Raw genomic sequence first — 22467 nt, 5'->3', positions numbered from 1 at the left:
GCAACTGGACCTAGACAAGTCTTCTAGCTTGCCAAAAGAAATGACCCCCCTCTGTTTTTATGTTGATATACTTTCACTGCTCCTAGTATTGATGATTTATTGTATAGTATCACCGTATATGTGTTTGTATGTCTTGATGAATTGAATGCATAGGACCACAATGGAAACAAGCTCTCAGGGCTTTTTGCGTTATCCTTTTAGCATTATTGTATAACTATACCTCGTTTACCTACATTTTGCGAACCGTTAATAAAGTATTCAATCAATTAATCAGAAACCGGCATACCGGCCCACAGATACGTTCCCACCGGGAACGCATTTTTTGGCTATTCAAAAATAGCAGATACACAAGCTCATAGCGCGGCACTTGTAGATCAGCTATTTTTGAAAATCGTGAAAATGTGTGCAAATCTTTTTAAAGTGAACATTTGTAACTCAAATCTTTGCTTCTTCTAAATCCATTTTTATTTATTTTTTACTTATGTTGCTATAATATCAGTGGTTCTCTTTTTCATGTCAAGGTCCACCCAAAATGATATGTACTTGGCCGCGGTACCCCATCTCAAAATACCCCAGAAGCAAAGATTTGAGTTAAAAATGTTTGCTTAAAAAAATACATACAGTATTCAAAGATTTGCACAAATTTCCACGATTTTTCAAAAGTAGCAGATCTACAAGTTCATAGCGCGGCACTCGGTGCCGCGCTATGAACTTGTAGATCTGCTATTTTTGAATAGCCAAAGAAATCTAAAATGACAGAGATGTGTTCCCGGATTGAATGTGTTAAAAAAAAGAAGTGGCATAGATACCACAGGGCCTGCTGCTTACCTTAAAGACGAACATCTCTCGCCTCAGTATGGCTAAGGTGTTGAAGCCTCCGTCGCAGATGTTGGGTTTGGCGTTGGGATTGGTCGGTTTGTTGCCCGGGGGCAGCCTCGGGGGTCGAGTCTGTCTGTCTGGCTTGCGAGGGTCCGAGGGGGGGTGGGAGCGGGGTGAGGGTGCCGTTGGCAAAGGCTTGGTGGGCTGGAGCACCTTGTCCGGGGGCCCTGGGAAAATAATAAGACATTGCGACACATATTTAATTCAGTCCAGACCAGAAACAGGGGTAAATCATTATTCCCTCCGGGCCAAAAAAATTATAATGACCAGAGAGGAGGGATATGAAAAGCAGAGGGCTGTGGTGTAAAGTAACTAAGTACATTTACTCAAGTACTGTACTTAAGTACAATTTTGAGGTATTTTTTACTTTACTGGAGTATTTCCAATTTTCAGTACTTTTACTTCTACTCCACTACTTTAGTTACTAGTTACTTTGTTGATTTTGATTATTATTACAAAACATGCAATAACCACTTCAGCCCTTAGGCTATTTGAAAATAGCCTATCTACAAGCTCACAACGCGTCGCAAAGCGAGGCGTTGTGAGAATGGTTGTGAAATGGGACATTCTGCAAAATGAGTACTTTTACTTTCAGTACTTAAGTATATTTTAATGCCAATACTTTTGTGCTTACCCTCAAGTCAATCTTTGATTACCGGACTTTTACTTTTTACTTGTAGTATTTCTACATTGCAGTATTGATACTTTTACTTAAGCAAAAAATTAAATTACTTTTTCCACCATTGGCAGAGGCATGGACTCCTCCCCATCCCCTCCAGCAAATCAAACCCTGAGGGACAAGAGTAGCACTCTGAGAGAGCAGAGATAAGAGGCCTCACCATAAATGTTCTGGATGCCCATCAGGTCGTCCAGAGGCAGCTTGAAGTTCTCTGTGTCCATGTACTGGTAGAATGGAGCCATGATGGCCGTGGGGTCATTGGAGTGTTCCAGGCCCAGGGCATGGCCCAGTTCATGGACCGCCACCAGGAACAAGTCATTGCCTGCAAGCCAGGAAGTGAGGAGGGGGGCCGGTAAAGGAAAAGGAAATAAAAGGGGAAAAAGCACTGTCAACATTTTGCTCCACAGCGAACGTCACTGATGTGTGGAAACCAAAACCCTATAAAAAATATGGATCCAATAGTTATTGTTTAGTCACAAGCTCTTGTTGATACTTTTCAATATTTATAAAAACCCATAGACACACTTAACCACTTTCGCTTTCACACACACAAAAAGCAAAAATAGTAGATCCACAAGCACACAACAGTTGTGAGCTTGTAGATTGGCTATTTTTGATACATTTCCAGTTTTTAAATATGGAGATACTAGGTTTCTGCCCGACAGCAACGATAGTCTCTGTGAACTTGTGATCCAACACACACGCACGCACGCACACACACGCACGCATGCACGCACGCACAGTCACACACCCATACAAAGTGGAGTGTCCTTCTATTCAGCGAGCATGAAAAAGCTATATTCTGCACATGGGCTAATCTTGACCCTACAAATCGTAGAGACAGCCAAGCTCAGTCAGGGTTTTCCCCGCAGTGCATTCTAGACAGGGCCTTGATATACTGTAGACGAGACGAACCGCCTTAACAACCATGACCGCCTTGGCTGGCCGCCTCGGCTGAGAAATCCCCACAAGATGAATATTTCATTGTATTCATGAATTTTCATTTGGACCAAAACTGTCATCTGATGTATCCAAAGTTGGATACAGTAATTAAGCATGACTTCTTCAGGCCAAATGCAGGGATTTAAAAACAGTGACAACGAGGTCACATCCCAAAACAAACTGGTAAGGCTACTTCTTGGCCTTACATCTACAACTCACAATTACAACACCAGAGGGAGCTCCACTAATCACGTTCAACCCAGATTTGGCTCAAACAAGGGTTTAAATTCATTCTACTGCTGTGCCACAAAAATATGTAACGCCCTACCAGCAGTCATAAAGGAGTGTAAATCCCTACTCTCCTTCAAAACCCCCCCCCTCTCTCTCTCTCTCTCTCTCTCTCTCTCTCTCTCTCTCTCTCTCTCTCTCTCTCTCTCTCTCTCTCTCTCTCTCTCTCTCTGATTTGTGAAGAGAAGGAGCCTTTAGAGATTCCCTTCTCTTCTCTCCTCTCTAATCTAGTATCTCTCTGCTGCACGGGGGGGGGGGGGGGACGCCGACAACGGACGCCGACGACGGACGTCTGACAGACACATGAGGCCACAAATCACACAGCAGACCCCAGAAGAAGCTTCTGTTCAATGGATGGAATGCCTCAGGATGTCAGTGCCTAGCCTAGCCTGTAACCGTGTCTGGTTGTTATCTTACAAGAACACCTGTAGTTCACTTAAAACAAAATATTTTAAGCAAAAACGAAATGTCTTACTTTTTTTCAGTTGCACACGCAAGAACGTTGGTAATCAGACATTTACATTTTTTCATTTTTCTTTCTCCCAAAATAGCGAGAATAGACGATCTACAAGCTCACCCGCATTGCAAGCTTGTTAGATCGCCTCTTCTTCTTCTTTCGTGTATTGTCAGAGGTCCAGTTCTAGTCTACGGCTTCTGAGGGTGGTCTGTATAGGGCATTGGTTCTCAAAGTGGGGTCCGGGGTACTGTAGCGGTCCTTGTGGGGGTACCAGGGGGTCCCCAGCAAAATGTGTTAATATAGCGCCACAATCATTTTAACCACTTTAATCAAATTTTATACTTATTCAAAAATAGCAGATCTGCTATTTTTTTTAAATCTCTGGCACAAAATATTTTTTGGGATGGGGGTCCTCAGTTTAACCACTTTATAGTCCTCAGTTTAACCAATTTAACCACTTTAATCACATTTTATACTTTGGCTATTCAAAAATAGCAGATCTGCTATTTTTGAAAAATCCCTGGCACAAAATATTTTTTGAGATGGGGGTCCTCAGCCAAATACATATAATTTTGGGGGTCCGTGACATGAAAAAGTTTGAGAACCACTGGTATGGGGGGCATGTGGTAATGATACGTTCGGCAGTCTGCTCATGGCTCGCCGCACTCACACATGCTGCACTGTTTGCCAAGCCCCACTTCTTAATGGATGATTTGCAGCACCTGACCCCAGATAGATTGGCTGTTCTCTCTATTAAACGCGTCACATTTACTACTTTTGTGTGACACTGTAGTTGTAGTATGTAGTGGAACATTGAACGCACTCTGGAGATCAGTGGTGTAAAGTAACTAAGTACATTTACTCAAGTACTAGCCTGACACTCGGCCTGAATTTTCATTTGGTTTCACTCCATCATTCAGTCTGAAAGCCCTCTCAGTGCAGCCGTTTTCTGAGATGGGGGCGTGGTCAAAGTGCGATTGATTCATACCGGATTATCCCGATCGGGCCAGGCCGCCGGTTAGATTTTCAACCGAGAAAACCCCGCCTTCTATAGCGTCACCAGACCCTGAATGCGAGGCTAGCGATGTCAGGGGCTGGAGCCAGGCTACTCAAGTACAATTTTGAGGTATTTTTACTTTACTGGAGTATTTCCAATTTTCAGTACTTTTACATCTACTCCACTACACCTCAGAGGTAAATATTGTACTTTTACTCCACTAGAATTATTTGAATTACTTAGTAGATTTTGATCATTATTACAAAACACACATTAGTCACTTCAGTCCTATAAACATTTCGACCATTTGAAATTAGCCGATCTACAAGCCCACAATTGTGAGCTTGTAGATCTGCTATTGTTTTGTTTTTTATACATACATTTTATACATTTGAAAACTTGTGAAATGGGACATTCTGCATAAAGAGTACTCTAAACCTTTGGTACTTTAAGTACATTTTGATACCAATACTTTTGTACTTTTACTCGAGTAAATTTTTAATTACGGACTTTTACTTGAAACAGAGTGCGTGCGTGCGTGCGTGTGTTCAGAAGGATAATTACTCGGGGGAGAGTTGTTTGCTAAGGATTATGGGTAAGATGCTATGTGAGCATCTGACTGACCAACGGGGGGTATAGATCCTGAAGCGCTCAGGTTGGTGTGTGTGTGTGTGTGTGTGTGTGTGTGTGTGTGTGTGTGTGTGTGTGTGTGTGTGTGTGTGTGTGTGTGTGTGTGTGTGTGTGGGCGGAAGCGACTGTTGCCTCCCACATGGAAGTTGATGCAAAGTCGGTGGGTGGCCGTCTATTTCTAGCAGCAACCTGGTGGGCAGAGATACATACAGTAGTATCTCTCTCTCTCTCTCTCTCTCTCTCTTTCCCACTTATACTCCTTACGCAAGACGTAGTGTAGGTCTCTCATTCATCTCGTCTGTTTTGTTCTCATATCCTCACATTAAAGACCTTATGAAAAGGAAACCGTTTTTCCACACTTTTAGAGCATATCCGTGATCCCAATGCAGATATAAATAACAAACAAATGGAAAATAAATAAATAAACGTGTAAACGAAAACGTACTGCGCAAATTCATAGCATGCCCACAACAAACCCTTATGAATAAATATGATTTCATTCATCTGTGTGATTACCATCGCTCAGGCACCTGTTTTTTTTTCATCATGGAGACACTATTGGGCTGCTATACGTGCATACACATACATGCATACATCACCGGCTTAGAATGCTATCAATGCATTGAATGGGACATTATCACGTTTTATCAGACCATTGAATGGGCGAGTAGACGACATACTGACCTACCCGCAATTTATCAGACCATTCATTGGGCGTAATCAGAAGATACTGACCTACTCGGAGGCAGAGCAGTCCCCACAACATGATTTACAATTATGTGCCTATCGGTACATAACTCGAACGGCGCAGAGTAGGCTCAAGCGAACGTCGCAACGTTAGGGACGGCAACTCGCTCGCTTTACCTCCCTCGGTGGTCCCTCACGTGGCTCCAGTTTTCTTGAGACTGCGCGCCTCCGTCATGGTCCAAAACCAAAACCAAAACGTACCTTTTTAAGTCATCTCCGTCGGTAGGTCAGTATGTCCTGATAACACCCAATGAACGGTCTGATAAATCGAGGGTAGGTCAGTATGTCGCCTACTTCGCCCATTCAATGGTAAACGTGATAATGTCCCATTCAATGCATTGATAGCATCCAAATGGGATGCATGCATGCATGCATACATGCATACATGCATACATGCATAGATACATACGGACAAACACTGTTCTAGACCGCCACGCCATAATAAGAATGAATAATAACATAAGCACAGGAAGTGGAAACTGCTCTGCACACACATTTCAACTGAAAACGTTCCATTCTAAAAGGGCAATGAAAGATTGCCACTTACTTATCCTGTCTAAGTACTACAGTCTCGAAAGGAGAATCGTGACGTCATCCGTGATATTTGTCACAACAAATCACCAACTAGAGAAGGATTACACAGAAGAAAGAAGCCTCATCTTTCTCTCTCTCGCAACGTGGGAACAGAGAGCCTAAAAATAAACCATGCTCTCTCCTCTCACTTCATCTTTCCTCTTCCTTCCTTCTCTTTTCTCTGTAAGCCTAAAACAAAGAGGACCAGTGTCTGGGGATGTGGACTTAATTATCAGGTCCATCCTTGACCTGATGAGGACAGCATCCCAACCAGAATGATAGCAGGGCTGGGTGATATGACTTGAAATCAATATCAGGATTATTTCAAAACATTTGCCTCGATCATGATCAATGAGCGATTATATACAAAAAGAAAAAGTGAAAATATTAGACGGAAGTAGATTGGCTATTTTCACTATTTTTGTACGCCACCATTGTAACAAAGTATAATACAAGGTCAGACTAATCAATGTAGTAGATTATTTTAAAAAGCCATTCGTTGATATAAGAAAGAAAAGGGGAAATATCCATCCATCGATTACCCTACGTGCGGGTGTCTGGGTAGCTCATTCTGTAATTGCCCAGCTCTATAAGGTCAAGGAAAAAAAGCCTTAAAAAAAGGTATTTTGCTGTTTTCTTTAAGTGTCATAATGGTGATTCAAACCAACACACACAGTCCAACCATCAGAGCCAGAGATGTTTCACATCTCATTCTCCAAAATAATTCCTCTCGCAATGAGTTCATAAATATTGTATAAAATTGTGTTGCAGATTAAACCTTTTCATAGATTTCATATAGCTTCATAGACTATCAGTGGTGTGTGAATTCATGTTTTTTTGTTTATTTCAGACATTTAACCACTGAAACCCTCAATACTTAGTAAACTTCACCGTTGGCCCTGTACTTGATCTGCTCCTTTTCCGTCTACACAAAACCTCTTTGCCGAAAATAGCCGATATACAAGTTTTCGTTGTGAGCTTGTAGATCTGCTATTTTCGGCTAATGTTCCCCTCAGAATAATAGGGTTTCTAGGGTTGAAGTGGTTTTAAAAAAATCCATATCGCACAAAGATTTGGCGGCCCTCCTGTAGTAACTCTGAGTACCCCCAATAGGGGTCCCGGACCCCCTAGTTGAAGACCCCTGGACTACAGTATTATTTCCTTCATGACTGAACCCTATACACAGTGCTTCCTCCATGCTCCCTGTATAATGAGTTCATGTCTGCTTCCACCTGTCGAGTGTGTTTGGCTCACTAGCTGTTCCCTCTAGAGCCCTGTAGAGTGGAGTCCTTGTTTTGACTGTGGTTGTTTTGCAGATAGCTGGCAATATGATGCAAATATGCTTTCTCGCAGCGGTGGTGATTTGTAAAGAAATGGTGGGTGGTCTTTCATCATGCCAGCGAGGGCAATGAACAGAGCATTAGACACGTTTCCAAGATATCGCGAGCTTGTAGATCTGCTGTTTTCTGTGAGTGACACTGGCGCACAACTAGTGACTTGGGGGGACACTGGGCAAGGACCGACCTATAAAGACTTTGGATTGATTATGCAATCAAAAATGTTTATTGCGTATATTATTTTCAACCAGTGGTGTAAAGTAACGAAGTACATTTACTCAAGTACTGTACTACTTAAGTAGTTTTGAGGTACTTTTACTTCCACTCCACTACACTGCAAATATTGTACTTTTACTCCACTACAATTATTAGAATACTTTAGTTACTAGTTATTTTTCAGATATAAATTATGATATTATGAAACATACATTAACCACTTTAGCCCTATACATAGGCTATTTGAAAATAGCAGATCTACAAGCTCACAACGTGTCGCATCGCGACGCGTTGTGAGCTTGTATATCTGCTACACATTTTTCACACATTTTAGAACTTTTACTTTTGGTACTTTAAGTACATTTTGATGCCAATACTTTTGTACTTTTACTCAAGTAAATGTTGAATTCCGGACTTTTACTTGTAACAGAACACTACATTGAAGTATTGATACTTTTACTTAAGTAAAACATTTGATTACTTTTTCCACCACTGTTTTCAACCCAGTTTTAACAACGAAAGCTGGAAGATTGTCCTCAGTCTCTAGTGGAGCAAAGCATTTAGACTTTGGCCAGGGGTGGATGATAGACTTGCGAGCCAGACTGTTGCCGCCCACAATTTTCAAATGCCTCCGTCATACAGTCTGGAGCACAGAAGCACTGTAAACAATCCGGGGGTAAAGCCTCCTCCCCGCTTCCGTCTCATCTTTGCAGTCACATACATTTGTCCTACAGTAAATCAAATCATTTGAAGCATATATAGCTTGGTACTTAGCAGAAATGTGTATTTAAATATGTACATATTTTTTTAATATATTTTGAACGGAAATGACAAACAGATGACAGCTTACTTTCTCAGCTTTTTGGAGGTGTAGTTCCAGACTCTATTCACCTGTTTCCTAGGCTGTGTGTTTTCCACTTCCTGTCGATTTCATTGGATATCATTGGTCATCTGATCAGTTTCATTGGATTTCATTGGATCAAATCGACAGGAAGTGGAAAACACACATTGTCTGACCACGCGAGACTAGGTGGATGATAACCATTAATGTTTTGTCTTGTGGGTCAGAGTTGGAACACAACTTACAACGGACAGGTGTAGATAGTTTGCGTGCAGAATATCTGGATACTATATTCAACAAAAAAGAATCTGCTTCTTTGTTTTGTTTTTTTGTTTTTTGTTAGCTAAAGTTATTACCATTTACCACAAGAGCTGATGGTATGGAATGTGGGAAGCAACAGCCTGGTTAGAATGTCTATTTGACCAATCAGAATGGTTGGCCGCCACCACCTGTAAAATGATACTTTGTCCACATACTGTAGGGTGCTCTGTTACATAGCTGTCACTGCAGACATCTGCTACATGGGAATGACTTTATTGAATGCATGCCAGGAATACCAGTCACCCTGGGTTGTGCGCCTGTGTGTGTGTGTGTGTGTGTGTGTGTGTGTGTGTGTGTGTGTGTGTGTGTGTGTGTGTGTGTGTGTGCGTGCGTGCGTGCGTGCGTGCGTGCGTGCGTACTTTGCTATTATACTAGTGAGGACAAGGGACTTATGTAATGGACCAAATGTCCCTTCAAGTATAGTAGAATTAGAGAAATAGACATTGTGAGGACACTTTTCCTAGTCCTCACAAGAAGTTTCTTTTTGTTTTATAGTTAAAAAATATGTCTACAGTTAGCTTTACATTTAGGAACAGATTCAGGTTGGGGTTAGGATTAGACATTTAGAGGTTAGGTTTAGGCGTTGGGGCTAGAGTTTTCCCTATTTTACACTTAGTTGTGTGGCGATGTCACAGAATATCAGATCTACAGCTTGTAGATCTGATATTCTTTGGCTATTTTCAGCTGTTTTCAATGCTGTCCTAAAATGCTGATGTCCTCACAAGTATAGCAATACAAACCTGTGCGTGCGTGCATGTAAGCATGCAGGTTGAGTGGCATTCTGGTATTCAGTAGAAGTGTTTAAAAGTTTTTTTTTACTGAGTACTAATTTGTTTTTATGGCATGGCTGAAGGGTTTTCCGTGCATATCTCACGAAACAGAAACACCCGGCTATTAATGAACGCAGCATGCCAGCAAAGCTGGATTGAAAATCTAGGCACGTTAAAAACTCATTTGTTTTAGTGCAGGGATTCCCAAAATGGTGCACCCCCCTGGGGTGACACGAATAGTGTAATGGTGGTGCTGGTGTTACAATTAAGCTGGCTCCAGACCAATCCAAATCGGCCCGACTTTGGGCCGATTTGGCTTCGGGAAGCGTCGGCCAGTCGGTTAGGGGTCCGTCGGCCAGTCGGTTAGGGGTCCGTCGGGACCTTTTCGGCCGACCCAGAGCCGACCGAACATGTTCAGCTTTTTAGCCGACTGGCAGAGCAGTGGCAGTGACAACAAAGGGCTGTCGGTGTTGCCAGATTATGTGAGAGAAACAAGCGACCATGTCTATGAAAACCTACATTCACTGTTTCTCGTTGTTGCTCCCAGAGAGAGAGAGAGAGATTGATTGATTTGACCTAGTTTTGCGCAGTTTTGGTGCGCAACACAACCCTCGTTTAAGTGAATTGCTTTCACCTGCTGCTGCTGTGTGGAGCGCAGTGGTGGAAAAAGTACTCAAATGTTTTACTTAAGTAAAAGTATCAATACTGCAATGTAGAAGTACTCCGTTACAAGTAAAAGTCCCGAATTAAAAATGTACTTGAGTGAAAGTACAAAAGTATTGGTATCAAAATGTACTTAAAGTACCAAAAGTAAAAGTACTCAAATGTTTGAAAATAGCAGATCTACAAGCTCACAACGCGTTGCTTCGCGACGCGTTGTGAGCTTGTAGATCGGCTATTTTCAAATAGCCTAGGTATAAAATAGAGCTAAAGTGGTTACTGTATGTTTTATAATGTAATAATTTATATCTGCAAAGTAACTAATAACTAAAGTTTTCAAATAATTGTAGTGGAGTAAAAGTAGAATATTTTCCTCAGAGATGTATGGAGTAGAAGTAAAAGTACTGAAAATTAGAAATACTCCAGTAAAGTAAAAAATCCTCAAAAGTGTACTTAAGTACAGTACTTGAGTAAATGTACTTAGTTACTTTACACCACTGGCGGAGTGTGCGCTACAGGGCATATCTCCAAGCCAGGGTGACCTACCCAGGCTCATGAAATTCATATGCAGGCATAGTAGCCAATTAGAATGAAATCCGCAAAAACGGACTCATATACTGATACAGAACCATATATTGGCTATTATATTATGGCTGTCGGGTGGAAATCTTGTATGTTCCTTTTTTATTATTATTTAAAAACAATTTAAAATCGTGAAAATAGCCAATCTACAAGCTGTAATTATTAATAATTAAGAAATACTATATTTTAAAGAGTGAAAAATCAACTAAAGTCATTATTAGTGCAAGTTCATTCACATTTCATTTGAATGAAAATAACTTGTGGGTAAAATACATTCTGTGAATCTAATGTGATTAATGTGACCCCTACTTCAGTCAGTGAAGTCCAGGGCTGAATGTGACATATTGAGACCTATATAACTAAATATTGGTCATTTGCCAACACATTATTTTGTGAAATAAATGGGTTATATTTCACAGATAGTTATACTATTCTTATAATATATTAAAATACAATGATCCTTAACCTTCAAGTTAAATGCATTATTTCCGTGGACTTAAAAATCATTTTTGGACTTAAAAATCATTATTATTTTTTTGGATGGCCTTCCTGCCCTGGCAGGAAGACCGGGCAGGGCCTTTGTGCCCTCCAAAAAATTACAACACCAAAGGCCAAGTGGCCTTGCCCCTAAAATGACGAAATTCCAGGCTTGAATGCAATAGATGTACTCTGAGTCTGTTACAAGTAAAAGTCCAGAATTCAACATTTACTTGAGTAAAAGTACTAAAGTATTGGTATAAAAATGTACTTAAAGTACCAAAAGTAAAAGTACAAAAATGTTTGAAAATAGCAGATCTACAAGCTCAGAACGCGTGCATCGCAACACGTTGTGAGCTTGTAGATCTGCTATTTTCAAATAGCTTATAGGTATAAAATAGGGCTAAAGTGGTTAATGTATGTTTCATAATGATTTATATCTGCAAAGTAACTAGTAACTAAACATTTCAAATAATTGTTGTGGAGTACAAGTATAGACAATTGGAAATACTCCAGTAAAGTAAAAGTACCTCAAAATTGTACTTAAGTACAGTACTTGAGTAAATGTACTAGTTACTTACACCACTGCACGTCAGTGAAGAAAAAACGCTGGGAACATCCCTAAGTGGCTTTGCAGGGAAACAAGCCCAAAGTCGCTTATAATAAGCAGACCTGGCAACGCTGGCACGCTAAAAGTCAAATTAGCACATGAATGGCCAGTCGGCTGACAGACTTAAATGGTAACTTTTGCCAACCGAATACCAGTCTGTTGCAGTCTGGAGTAGTCTGCAATAGTCTGGACGAGTCTGTTTGGTGCGGAGTTGCCTTTACAAAAAATAAATAACTAATACATTATTTCAAAATAGATTTTTCCCTATAAAAAAACAGGAAAATCCTTTGTAAACTTTTAACTAAAAACATTTGTTCATTTGTTCTTAATTATGTTTAATTCATTAATACTGTAAATTTACCCAAAATGCACTTGAATTCCTGCCAGCAGCCTAACTAAATGGCGCGTAGCATGCACCTGTAGGTCGTTAATGCAAATATGCAGAACTGGTTAAAATCAGGGAAACTGTACAGTGGTGGGATATCTAAAGTTATCAGTCATGAAATTACTGGTGTTGTATTTTCTATTAATAACTGCAGCTATGATTGATAGCCTATGGTTAATTGTGGGTTCGCTAATGCAAGCACAGTAATGTTCACTTTATGTTGTTATTCCCCACTTTTTTTATGTGAGCGCTCAATAGGCATATTTTGTTACGTGTTCTTATTTGATTAAAGTTGATGCCTTAATGCCTGGCATCAAGATGTCTGGCATTAGGGGTGTTGTCAACTAGGTTGGGATGTAGAAGGGGTGGATTGCCTACTGAACCGTTGAGTCTTTAAGACCTTTCACATTGACATGTCCACAAGCAGCAAGCCTGTAAAATAGCAAAAATCGATATCCAAATATTAAAGCACTGCAGAGCTGATGCAGAGCATCCCATGTTAATCTGCCGTCTGAGGCTTGGAGGTGTTTGGGCTGGTGTTGTGTGAGAGTGGATCTTTGGGGTAGTTGCAGCCTTCAGTTAAATGGACTTATGTACAAAACCTTGTATCTTGATCATGCTTAGGTCTTTTACTAGTTCACTGACCGATCTGATGGCAGATTCCATCGGACTGTGCACCTGCTTCCCTAGCTGATGGTTTTATTGACTAAAGTGTGCTATTATTTCTCTTGCCTTTTGACTCTGTTTGCACTCTTAACTTGTTTAAAATGTTTTAGTCTTTATGCAAATGTTTGTTTATGGTGTGTAAGTTGCAACTTCTTGTACTGCTGCTAGCCTCAACAGGGCTCCCTCGTAAAAGAGATCTTGTATCTCAGTGGGACTTCACCCATATAAATAAAGGTAAAATAATACAAAATAAAAAAACTGCTTCAGGACAATGTAACAATACAAAGATCAGCTATAAACTATACCCTTTACACGTTCTCTTAACCAGATGAACCCTAGTGTCCCTATCTTGGGGTGAACATCTGACCAAAATAGCAGATCTGCAAGTTCGGCTTTGTTCGGCAAAGAGATGGTGTAGAGGGAAAAAAAGGAGGGGGCGAGTAGACCCCTGGGGGACTCCGGTCAACGGAGTATATAGGGTTTAAGTGTTTAATAAGATCCATTTAAGCCCTATTTTAGGTCCTCGGGTGGTGCAACGGAGGCGCAATGTCAACACCGGTGGCAACACAGAAATGTTTGAGTAAGGCTAATTGGCATAATGACTAAATTGGGGGGGGGGGGGGGGTCAGGGGGGAAAATATTGGTTACTCTAAATAAAGAAAGCCCTATTTATACATTAAAATGTTTCAAAAATAGTGAAAATATCCAATATTCAAGCTAACAACGTGCAGCACATTCATGTGCCAGAGATTGATGGAAACAGAAATGTTGTTCATGTACATTTTCCCGGGAGACCCGGGTTAGGGCGCGTACCCCATAGGCTCTAATGCCTGACAGCCAGTCCCGCTGGATAGGCCATTTGCTGCCTGTCATTCCCCTACTCTCTTTCCCAGTTTCCTGTCTCTCTCTCATTATTGACAATCAACCATACAGACCCCCCCCCCCCCATTATCTTTAAAAAAATAAATAAAAATAATGTGCATGGTAAATAAATAAAATAAATAAAATAAATAAAATAAATAAAATAAATAAAATAAATAAAATAAATAAAATAAATAAAATAAATAAAATAAATAAAATAAATAAAATAAATAAAATAAATAAAATAAATAAAATAAATAAAATAAATAAAATAAATAAAATAAATAAAATAAATAAAATAAATAAAATAAATAAAATAAATAAAATAAATAAAATAAATAAAATAAATAAAATAAATAAATACCTTTGCAACATCAACATTTTGTGGAGAAATACTACACATTGGACATGTGGTATTTATTGCCCGCCCATATTGATCTCTTCACATCAGAACAATGACATTTAAGGTTGAAAATCGGCAAAGTGAACTTTGTGAACCATGTCTGGATCAAGCTCTCCAAAGTGCCCGTGGACAACCCATTCCACCACTTAACACAGCAGGCTGCTGTGTTAAGTGGTCAGATGGGTGGGCTGCATGCATTTTCAGGGCATTGTTTGTTTTAATGATCAATTAATTGATTGTATTCTGGCTTGGATCAATGGAACTAGCATAGGCCTACTTCAAGTTCCTATTTATCGGTATCACAATGAAAACCCATTTTTGAAGTGTCTTTATTATTATTATGAGTTTTGTAATTATTTAGGGGCCCACTTACAATGTCCTCACGGCCCACAAGTGGGTCCCCGGCCCACAGGTTGTGAGCGGCTGGGTTAAACAGCCATAAGCTGTGAGATTGGAGATGAATAATGGGGTGAGAGGAGGACATGGGGAGTGGAAGATGGAAAACGGGGGAGGGGGAGCATGAGAAAACATTGACTAGAAAGAGAATGGGGTGAAGTGAATCCAGGACAACCAGAGAGAGAGAGAGAGAGAGAGAGAGAGAGAGAGAGAGAGAGAGAGAGAGGGAGTGTGTGTGTGAGAGAGAGAGAGAGAGAGAGAGAGAGAGAGAGAGAGAGAGAGAGAAGAGAGAGAGATAGAGAGAGAACCAGACAACAAAGAAAGACAGAGCACAAGTGTGAGAGAGGTTATGTAAGGACTTAGTCAAAGAGAGAGAGAGAGAGAGTCTTAATGTCTGTCAATGAGGGTTTAGGCCGTCGGCGTCTACAAATCTCACAGCTGGACACATCGCGCTCGCTCCGACCCACTTTCTGTATAGCCTACATTACCAAAGTTCTGAGGCTAGGCTTTGTATGCGTGCGTGTGTGTGTGTGTGTGCGTGTTAGTGTGCATGTGCATGTGTGTGTGTGTGTCGGATGGGGCTAATAGATTTCACATGCATGTGTAAATAATCAAACATGGTGAGGTAAATATCTGTAAAAGAGCACAGGGAGGCAAAAGTTTGCCCTCGATATTTCCTGCTAAATTTATCACACATCTTTCTGGTTCAGGTTATGTCTGTAATTAAACTACATGTTTTGTGTTTTTTATAGCTCTGCTAGTGAGAGCACGGGGCCCTAAGGGTATGTTCACACACCACCTTTTTCTTTTCTTTTCCCCCCCCACTAATGCCACACCAAGATCTTTTGGGGGGGTTTTCTGCCTTTATTTATATCAGTGGAGAAAGACCCCCCCCCCCCCCCACACACACACACACACACACACACAGCATCCATAAAATCGCTGTCCTAAAATGGTGATGTCCTCACAAGTAACGTGTGTGCATGCATGTGTGTGTGGGTGCGTGTGTGCATGTTTGTATTTGATGTTGTTTGCACGGCACAGGAAATTGATGTGTCGATGAGCATTCGTGACATTGGTGACATTGATGACATTGGTGACACCGATAAAACAAAATCAATAATAATAATTCATACGGCTGAGGTCTGTCCCTCACCGGCTGGTCCCGGAAATTTAAAGAGATTAGACATGAGAGGCGTCTCGTCTCGTCTCACAGCTGAGATCATGAGACAAGATCATCTGTTCTCTGTGTGTGTGTGTGTGTGTGTGTGTGTGTGTGTGTGTGTGTGTGTGTGTGTGTGTGTGTGTGTGTGTGTGTGTGTGTGTGTGTGTGTGTGTGTGTGTGTGCGTGCGTGCGTGCGTGCGTGCGTGCGTGCGTGCGTGCGTGCGTGCGTGCGTGCGTGCGTGCGTGCGTGCGTGCGTGCGTGCGTGCGTGCGTGCGTGCGTGCGTGCGTGCGTGCGTGCGTGCGTGTGCGCGCGCGCGTGAGTGCGTGTGCGTGTGTTGTGATGCAAGGCTTGAGGCTAATTCACACTTTGTCGAGTCATGGCGTCAGGTGACACAAAAAAAACATGTGGGAGGAAAAAGGGTTCAAGGTTAGATACAGCAATAACTTAAAGAACAGAGAGAGAAGACGACTTTCAACCTGGCGTTGCTATTTTGGGCATTAATACAAACTAAATGAAAAAATGCAGATCTACAAGGTCACAACGGGTTGTGATGCATTGTGAGCTTGTAGATCTGCATTCTCAGCTATTCTCACCACAATACACACAGATGGATAAAGTTAGACAGGCCTGATGAATAAACTCGAAATTCCTTTGTGTTGTATCTCCGTCTTCCCCTGTCCGTCTACAGTCTACAGTCTACAGTCTAGACTTAGTAAACTGGACCTGAGTTGGCTCTGTACTTGAACCGCTAGATCGCTAGATCGGCTCGGGACAGAGTTCCCCCCATATGGATGCTGGGTTCAAGTGGTTAATGGTACTCACCTGCTCACTTTTAGTATTTTGACCGTGGGAGTAGGGTGAGCTGGGAGGGTAATTTCTGTTGACCGCATTTTGGGTGAAACACTCATTATTTGCTTTATTGTCTCCGCCAGGCCGAAAGGCATGGCGAGAGAGTATGTTTTGTTTTCTTTGCAACAGATGTATGTGGATTATTGGAAAAGTTTGTATTATCACAACACGTCCACAAGTTCAGAGACAACTCAGGTGCAGTCTAGAGGGTTTAAAGGAGCAGTTCACCCACAAATGTACTTGTTTTCTATCAATTACACGTCCCATAAAGCCTTGAATTCATGGATATGTTTTAGTTTTTGTCGCATTCCTAAACCAATAATTCGATGACCGGGTGGCTGCTCAGTAGTAGTAGTCGACTCAATTGACTCAATTGAGTCGACTCGGCTGGCCACCAAATTATTGGTTTAGGAATGCGACAAAAACTAAAAGATCTGCATGAATTAAAGGCTTCATGGGGTGTGTGTAATTGATAGAAAATAAGTAATTTAAGGGGTGAATTACTCCTTTAAGTGGTTAATAACCTGTATCATGTACTGTATCCTGTAAGCATTGATTGATTCCCAAACGATTCCTTATGTCAAGGGACGTTTGACAACCCTATTCGGAGAGCGGTAGAATGACACTTAGTCGTTATTTTAGTCTCAGATCTGTTAAAACAGCGAGGGACACAGCACTGCGCTGCATATTGGCAATACACACACTTGCACCTGGAAATTAGCTCCCGCGCTTAGCCTGCCAGCTGATAGTTGATTTCTTTGGGCATCGCTAATAGTCAGCCACTACAACAGGTTCCTCTTTTTTCCCTCCATTTCCTGAAAAGAAGCCGTTTTGTACATACGTGGTTTCCTGCCCGACAGCGATAATAATGGTGTGTGTGTGTGTGTGCGTGCACTAACTGGCCACCAGACACTACTAAAACACACCACTTTGGAAGCGTAAATGAGTCTGGCCTCTTTGATGGCAGACGGAAGTCATCACACTAGAGAGTGACCAGTCGCCAGGCGTGGCTCACACACTCAGCATGGAAGTCATGTCATCAGGAAGTCAGCTGGGGAGTGAGTGTAATATGGCATCGCATGCATAATGACATGTTTCCATAGAGGTGTGATGCAGTGGTGGAAGAAGTACTCACGATATTTTACATAAGTAAAAAAAATACTCTATTACATGTAAAAGGCCTGTGTTAAAAAATGTTACTTGAGTAAAAGTACAAAAGTATTGGCATCAAAATACACTCAAAGTACCAAAAGTAAAGGTACTAAAATGTTTAAAAATAGCAGATCTACAAGCTCACCTATTTTTAAATAGCCTATGTATGAAATAGGGCTAAAGTGGTTAATGTATGTTTTATAAGATAATAATTTATTTAATCTGCAAAGTAACTTAAGTTTTCAAATACTTGTAGTGGAGTAAAAGTACAATATTTGCCTCCGAGATATAGTGGAGTAGAAGTAAAAGTACTGGACATTGGAAATACTCTAGTAAAGTAAAAAATACCTCAAATTTTTACTACTAAAAGTACAGTACTTGAGTAAATGTACTTAGTTACTTTACACCACTGGTGTGACAGACAGACAGACAGACAGACAGACAGACAGACAGACAGACAGACAGACAGACAGACAGAGACAGTTCAGAGAGAGAGAGAGAGAGAGAGAGAGAGAGAGAGAGAGAGAGAGCGATGAATCACCACATTCAGTGACAGATGCTTCCTCTTCCTCTGAACAGTGCCAACAACAACAACAACAAGGATGGACTGGGTGTGTATGCATAATGTTAGTGTGTGGATTGGTACTATGGACGTTGTGCATGCATATCATCGCTGTCGGGTGGAAACCCTGTATGTCCAACTGTTAATTGTCAAAAAAAAGTAAAGAAATAGAGAAAATAACCAATCTACAAGCTCACACGATGCGACGTGTTGTGAGCTTGCCTTGTAGATTGGACTATTTTCATTAAGTAGGCTTCGGCATTAATTTATGAAGAAAAAATAACGTATGTATGAAGATACAAGGTATCTGCCTGACAGCGACGATATGTGGACTGCAATTCAGTGGCCTTGTGGTTAGAGTGTCCACACGGAGACTGGGAGGTCAGGGTTCAATTCCCCGGCCAAGTCATACCGAAGACTGACTATAAAAAAATGGTACCCAATGCCTCCCTGCTTGGCCCTCAGCCATCAAGGGTTCAACTGGGGGTAAGTGTCTGTGACATACCAGTGTCACGTCCAGGGGGTGTACTGGTACATCAAGCTGCCTCATACCAAAAATTGTTAATTTAGGAAGATAGACCATCCCAATTGGATTGTACCATGTTGCTAGAGGTGACATGGTACACAAATCCTCGTACGTGGGCGCCGGTGTCAGACGGCAAATCTCGCGAATGCTTTACCTGTGCTAGATCCCGCGAGAGTGTTTTGCTGGGACAGAGAAAGTCGATTTTCTCCTGATTTGTCTCCCTGAAAAGGGCCATTTTAGTATGAAAATCTTGGGACGATCGGGTCCAATATTTAGTTCAGTGACCATGGGGCTAAAGGATGGTTCAGAAACTGTGTTCACGCTCACTCTTCCATTGTAATTAATTGACTTCATCCTGCTTCCGCTCTCCTAAAAAGGCGCCCACCTACGTCACGCGGATACGGGAAGTAAACCGGAGATTGCATGTTTTGCCATTTCCGTCTTGGCTCGTACTAAGGAAACAGGAGATAGGCTCTTGACCTATGGGGTCACATGTCTTGGGAACCGTTGTTTCCCCGAGGCTAATTATTTACTTTACACATAGACTCTTTATACCAGGCGGCAAGCTTTTGATCTTGAAAATGAAGCCAGTGGAAGTAATAAACGCTGCAGTTCCCACTAATGGAAAGGTGTCAGCATTTCCCCTCCTACTAGTTGCAGTTAGCATTGTTATTCCATTAAAGTCTATGGGTATTTGACTGGACTGGTTTTATTACCTTAGTAAACATTTTTACACTTTGTTAGTTTAAAGTCTTCGTTGAATTATCATGATACGTTTTTGTAAATTATGCTCCATTAATTTTAATAATTCATTATAAAGAAGGGTTTACTGAGTGCAAACCCTGACCACGCTAACATCTATTGCTAACCATTTGCTGTCCAAGCCGGAGATACTGACCTTGATCGTTGACCATTTTTTAACCGTAAGTTAATCATCTGATATGGGGAGCCATATCAGATGATTTTTCATGAAGAAGTTTCATGAAAATGTAACAATCCGTTCACAAGTTTATTGTGCAAACAAAATGCTCTGCCAGGGAAAATATGCAATGGGGTTTGATTAAAGCACTACGCCACTCTTGTATTCCATTCCTGGCTTCCTGGATGAATCCAGTTTTTGTCTCATCTCTCAGCTTGTAATTCATGCACAGTTGGATTGCATTCAGAATGGCAGCTGACACAGGTATGGACAACTTAAGACAAAATAAGGGACACCCAGCCGGGCGTCTAGTGTGTTTAAGTGGTTAACAACTTGTATATGTGAGCTGTTTGAACTTGTAAGATGTGTCATTGATTGATTCCCCAAAATAAGGAACAAAGTGTGTCCCTTTGTGTGTGTGTTCTATTTCCAACACCCCAAGCTCTACTCGTTCCCACAGTCCTCCGTCTCTGTTCTCAGCTTCAAAAATTCATTGTTACTTCTGTCTTTCTCTGTCTCGTTTTTATGGGCAAAAATGTTCTCAGATAAATACAAAAAGAGCCAACAGCAGATCTAAGAACTCACATAGCGTTGTGAGCTTGTATGTTGGCTATATTTTTGCCGCACGACAGCATTGTACAGCAAAGTCTAAAAAAAGGGCTTAAGTGGTTAAAAGGCTTCAATAACCACACCATCAGGCTGTGAAGATCAGCAGATATCAGTGCTTAATAGATACCAGACCTCTGTCTGTTGTAGATCACACCACAGCAGATCACACAGAGGACGTCTGCTGCATGTCCTAGAATCCATCACAGTTTTCAACACCATTGCCTATTCAAACAGTTTTTTGTTTTTTTTAAAGAACCATACCAGTCTAATGTTAACTTCTCACCATTAACAGAGACTGCCCCTGTCTTTAACAAATGTTGTCGTACATCAGTGCATGCATAGTTACACATCTCTAATCTCAGTTTGCATTTGTTTTGCAGTCATTCACTGCAATTCATGTTGAAACGATGTGGAAACACCCCTTGTGGTCGCTGTGTCAAACCAGTTGAGTGTGATGTTTCCAGTGTTAGGCTTGACACAATTCTTACATATTGTAATTGCCTATTTGCGATTACTCAAGATAATCACAATTATTTTCGTTTGCATTCATCTGTTCAAAAATGTTCATACTGTACATTTTTAAACATGCACACAACGGGTAGAGACGAGTTGTGAGCTTGTATTGAGCCGCTATATCCAGTATAAAACAAAATTCAATGTATACAATTATTAAATATTGCCTGTTTTGGCCATAGTAGATTATTTGTACACTGTTCAATACCAAAAACACAATTCAATCGTTAATCGCAATTACGTGTAAAATGTCATGATCGTGACAGTCCTATCCAGTGGTCTTACCGTCGTGGTTGGGGTTTCCCAGCGTCCACGGCTCGTCCGAGTCAAAGTGCGTGTCCCCTCCGATCCCGGGACCTGGAAAGTAGGCGTGGGCCAGGAAGCCCCCCTCGCCGTCGAAGGGCGAGCTGTCGCCGTGGAACCCCGAGGCGAAGATGATGGTGATGTCCACGTCCTTCTTGGTCCTCTCCAGCTCGCTGTAGGGCACGGCCTCGAAGCGGAGCGGCGTGACATTCTGCCACACGTCGAACGCCCGGCGGATGGCGTCGTGCGTCTCCTCCGGCCCCACCTTGGGTGTGACGTTCTTTATGCTGTGGAGGTGACAGCACACAGGTCATGGATGTGATGTGAAAGTCTTATTTATTTATTATATATATATGTGTGTGTGTGTGTGTGTGTGTGTGTGTGTGTGTGTGTGTGTGTGTGTGTGTGTGTGTGTGTGTGTGTGTGTGTGTGTGTGTGTGTGTGTGTGTGTGTGTGTGTGTGTGTGTGTGTGTGCATGTGTTGTGGTGGAGTTAAGAGTGTAGAGCCAATTTAGAATTAAAGCTTTGTTCATTTCTTAATTTGGTGCTGAGACAAAGTTTAGATTGTCTTTGTGTTTGATGTGAAAATGAAAATGTCTAACATTTTGTAACATTATGTTGTTGAGTTTACATTTCAATTCAGGTGATTATCATAGCGTTGCTGTCGGGCAGAAACCTCTAATCTCCACCTTCTAATTTTTACGTTTTTTTTTCCGTAAATGAATACCCTACCCTACCTCGTCATACCACAGTGTCACACAAAAAATAGCTGATCTGAGCTTAAAACGCATTTAGAGCATATTTAGAGCTATTTTTGCTGCTTAATAATTTGAATCCCGAAAAGTAACAGTTTTGGACATAGGATGTTTCCACCCGACAGCAACAATAGTGTATAAACAACTATAATACATCCCATCAAGCATTAATCAATCAGTCAAGCAACATTCACTCTCCGTCTCTCTCCCCACAATTCCTGCTCAGTTCCGTAAATGGAAGGAAACTTAATTCTGGCCGTTGGCCAGTTCCCGGTGTTATTTAACCCTGCCCTTTTCATTTACACAGTGTGGCTTTAGCAACACGTCAAGGGTGACTCGGCAGCAATGTAGCTGACCACGCTCAGTCACTTCTTAGCTTTTGTCTAGTGTGAAACG

At 41.4% G+C, this 22467-nt stretch overlaps 1 protein-coding gene across 1 annotated transcript in view; it reads right to left on the bottom strand.

Moving 5' to 3' along the window:
- mmp16a (matrix metallopeptidase 16a (membrane-inserted)) overlaps positions 1–22467 on the bottom strand; it is a 106186-nt gene that overhangs the window by 24891 nt on the left and 58828 nt on the right. Inside the window, exons 4-6 of the mRNA XM_080418414.1 lie at positions 21300–21604; positions 1719–1880; positions 829–1046 (exon numbers count right to left, since the gene is read on the bottom strand). Of these exons, the coding sequence (XP_080274540.1) occupies positions 829–1046; positions 1719–1880; positions 21300–21604 (685 nt within the window). The remainder of the gene's footprint in view (positions 1–828; positions 1047–1718; positions 1881–21299; positions 21605–22467) is intronic.

This window comes from Gymnoscopelus braueri (genome assembly GCF_963280865.1).
Source record: "Gymnoscopelus braueri genome assembly, chromosome: 21".
In the NCBI taxonomy this organism is placed as follows: domain Eukaryota; kingdom Metazoa; phylum Chordata; class Actinopteri; order Myctophiformes; family Myctophidae; genus Gymnoscopelus; species Gymnoscopelus braueri.
Note: the sequence above shows the minus strand (reverse complement) of the source record. Positions and strands in the feature narration are given on the sequence as shown.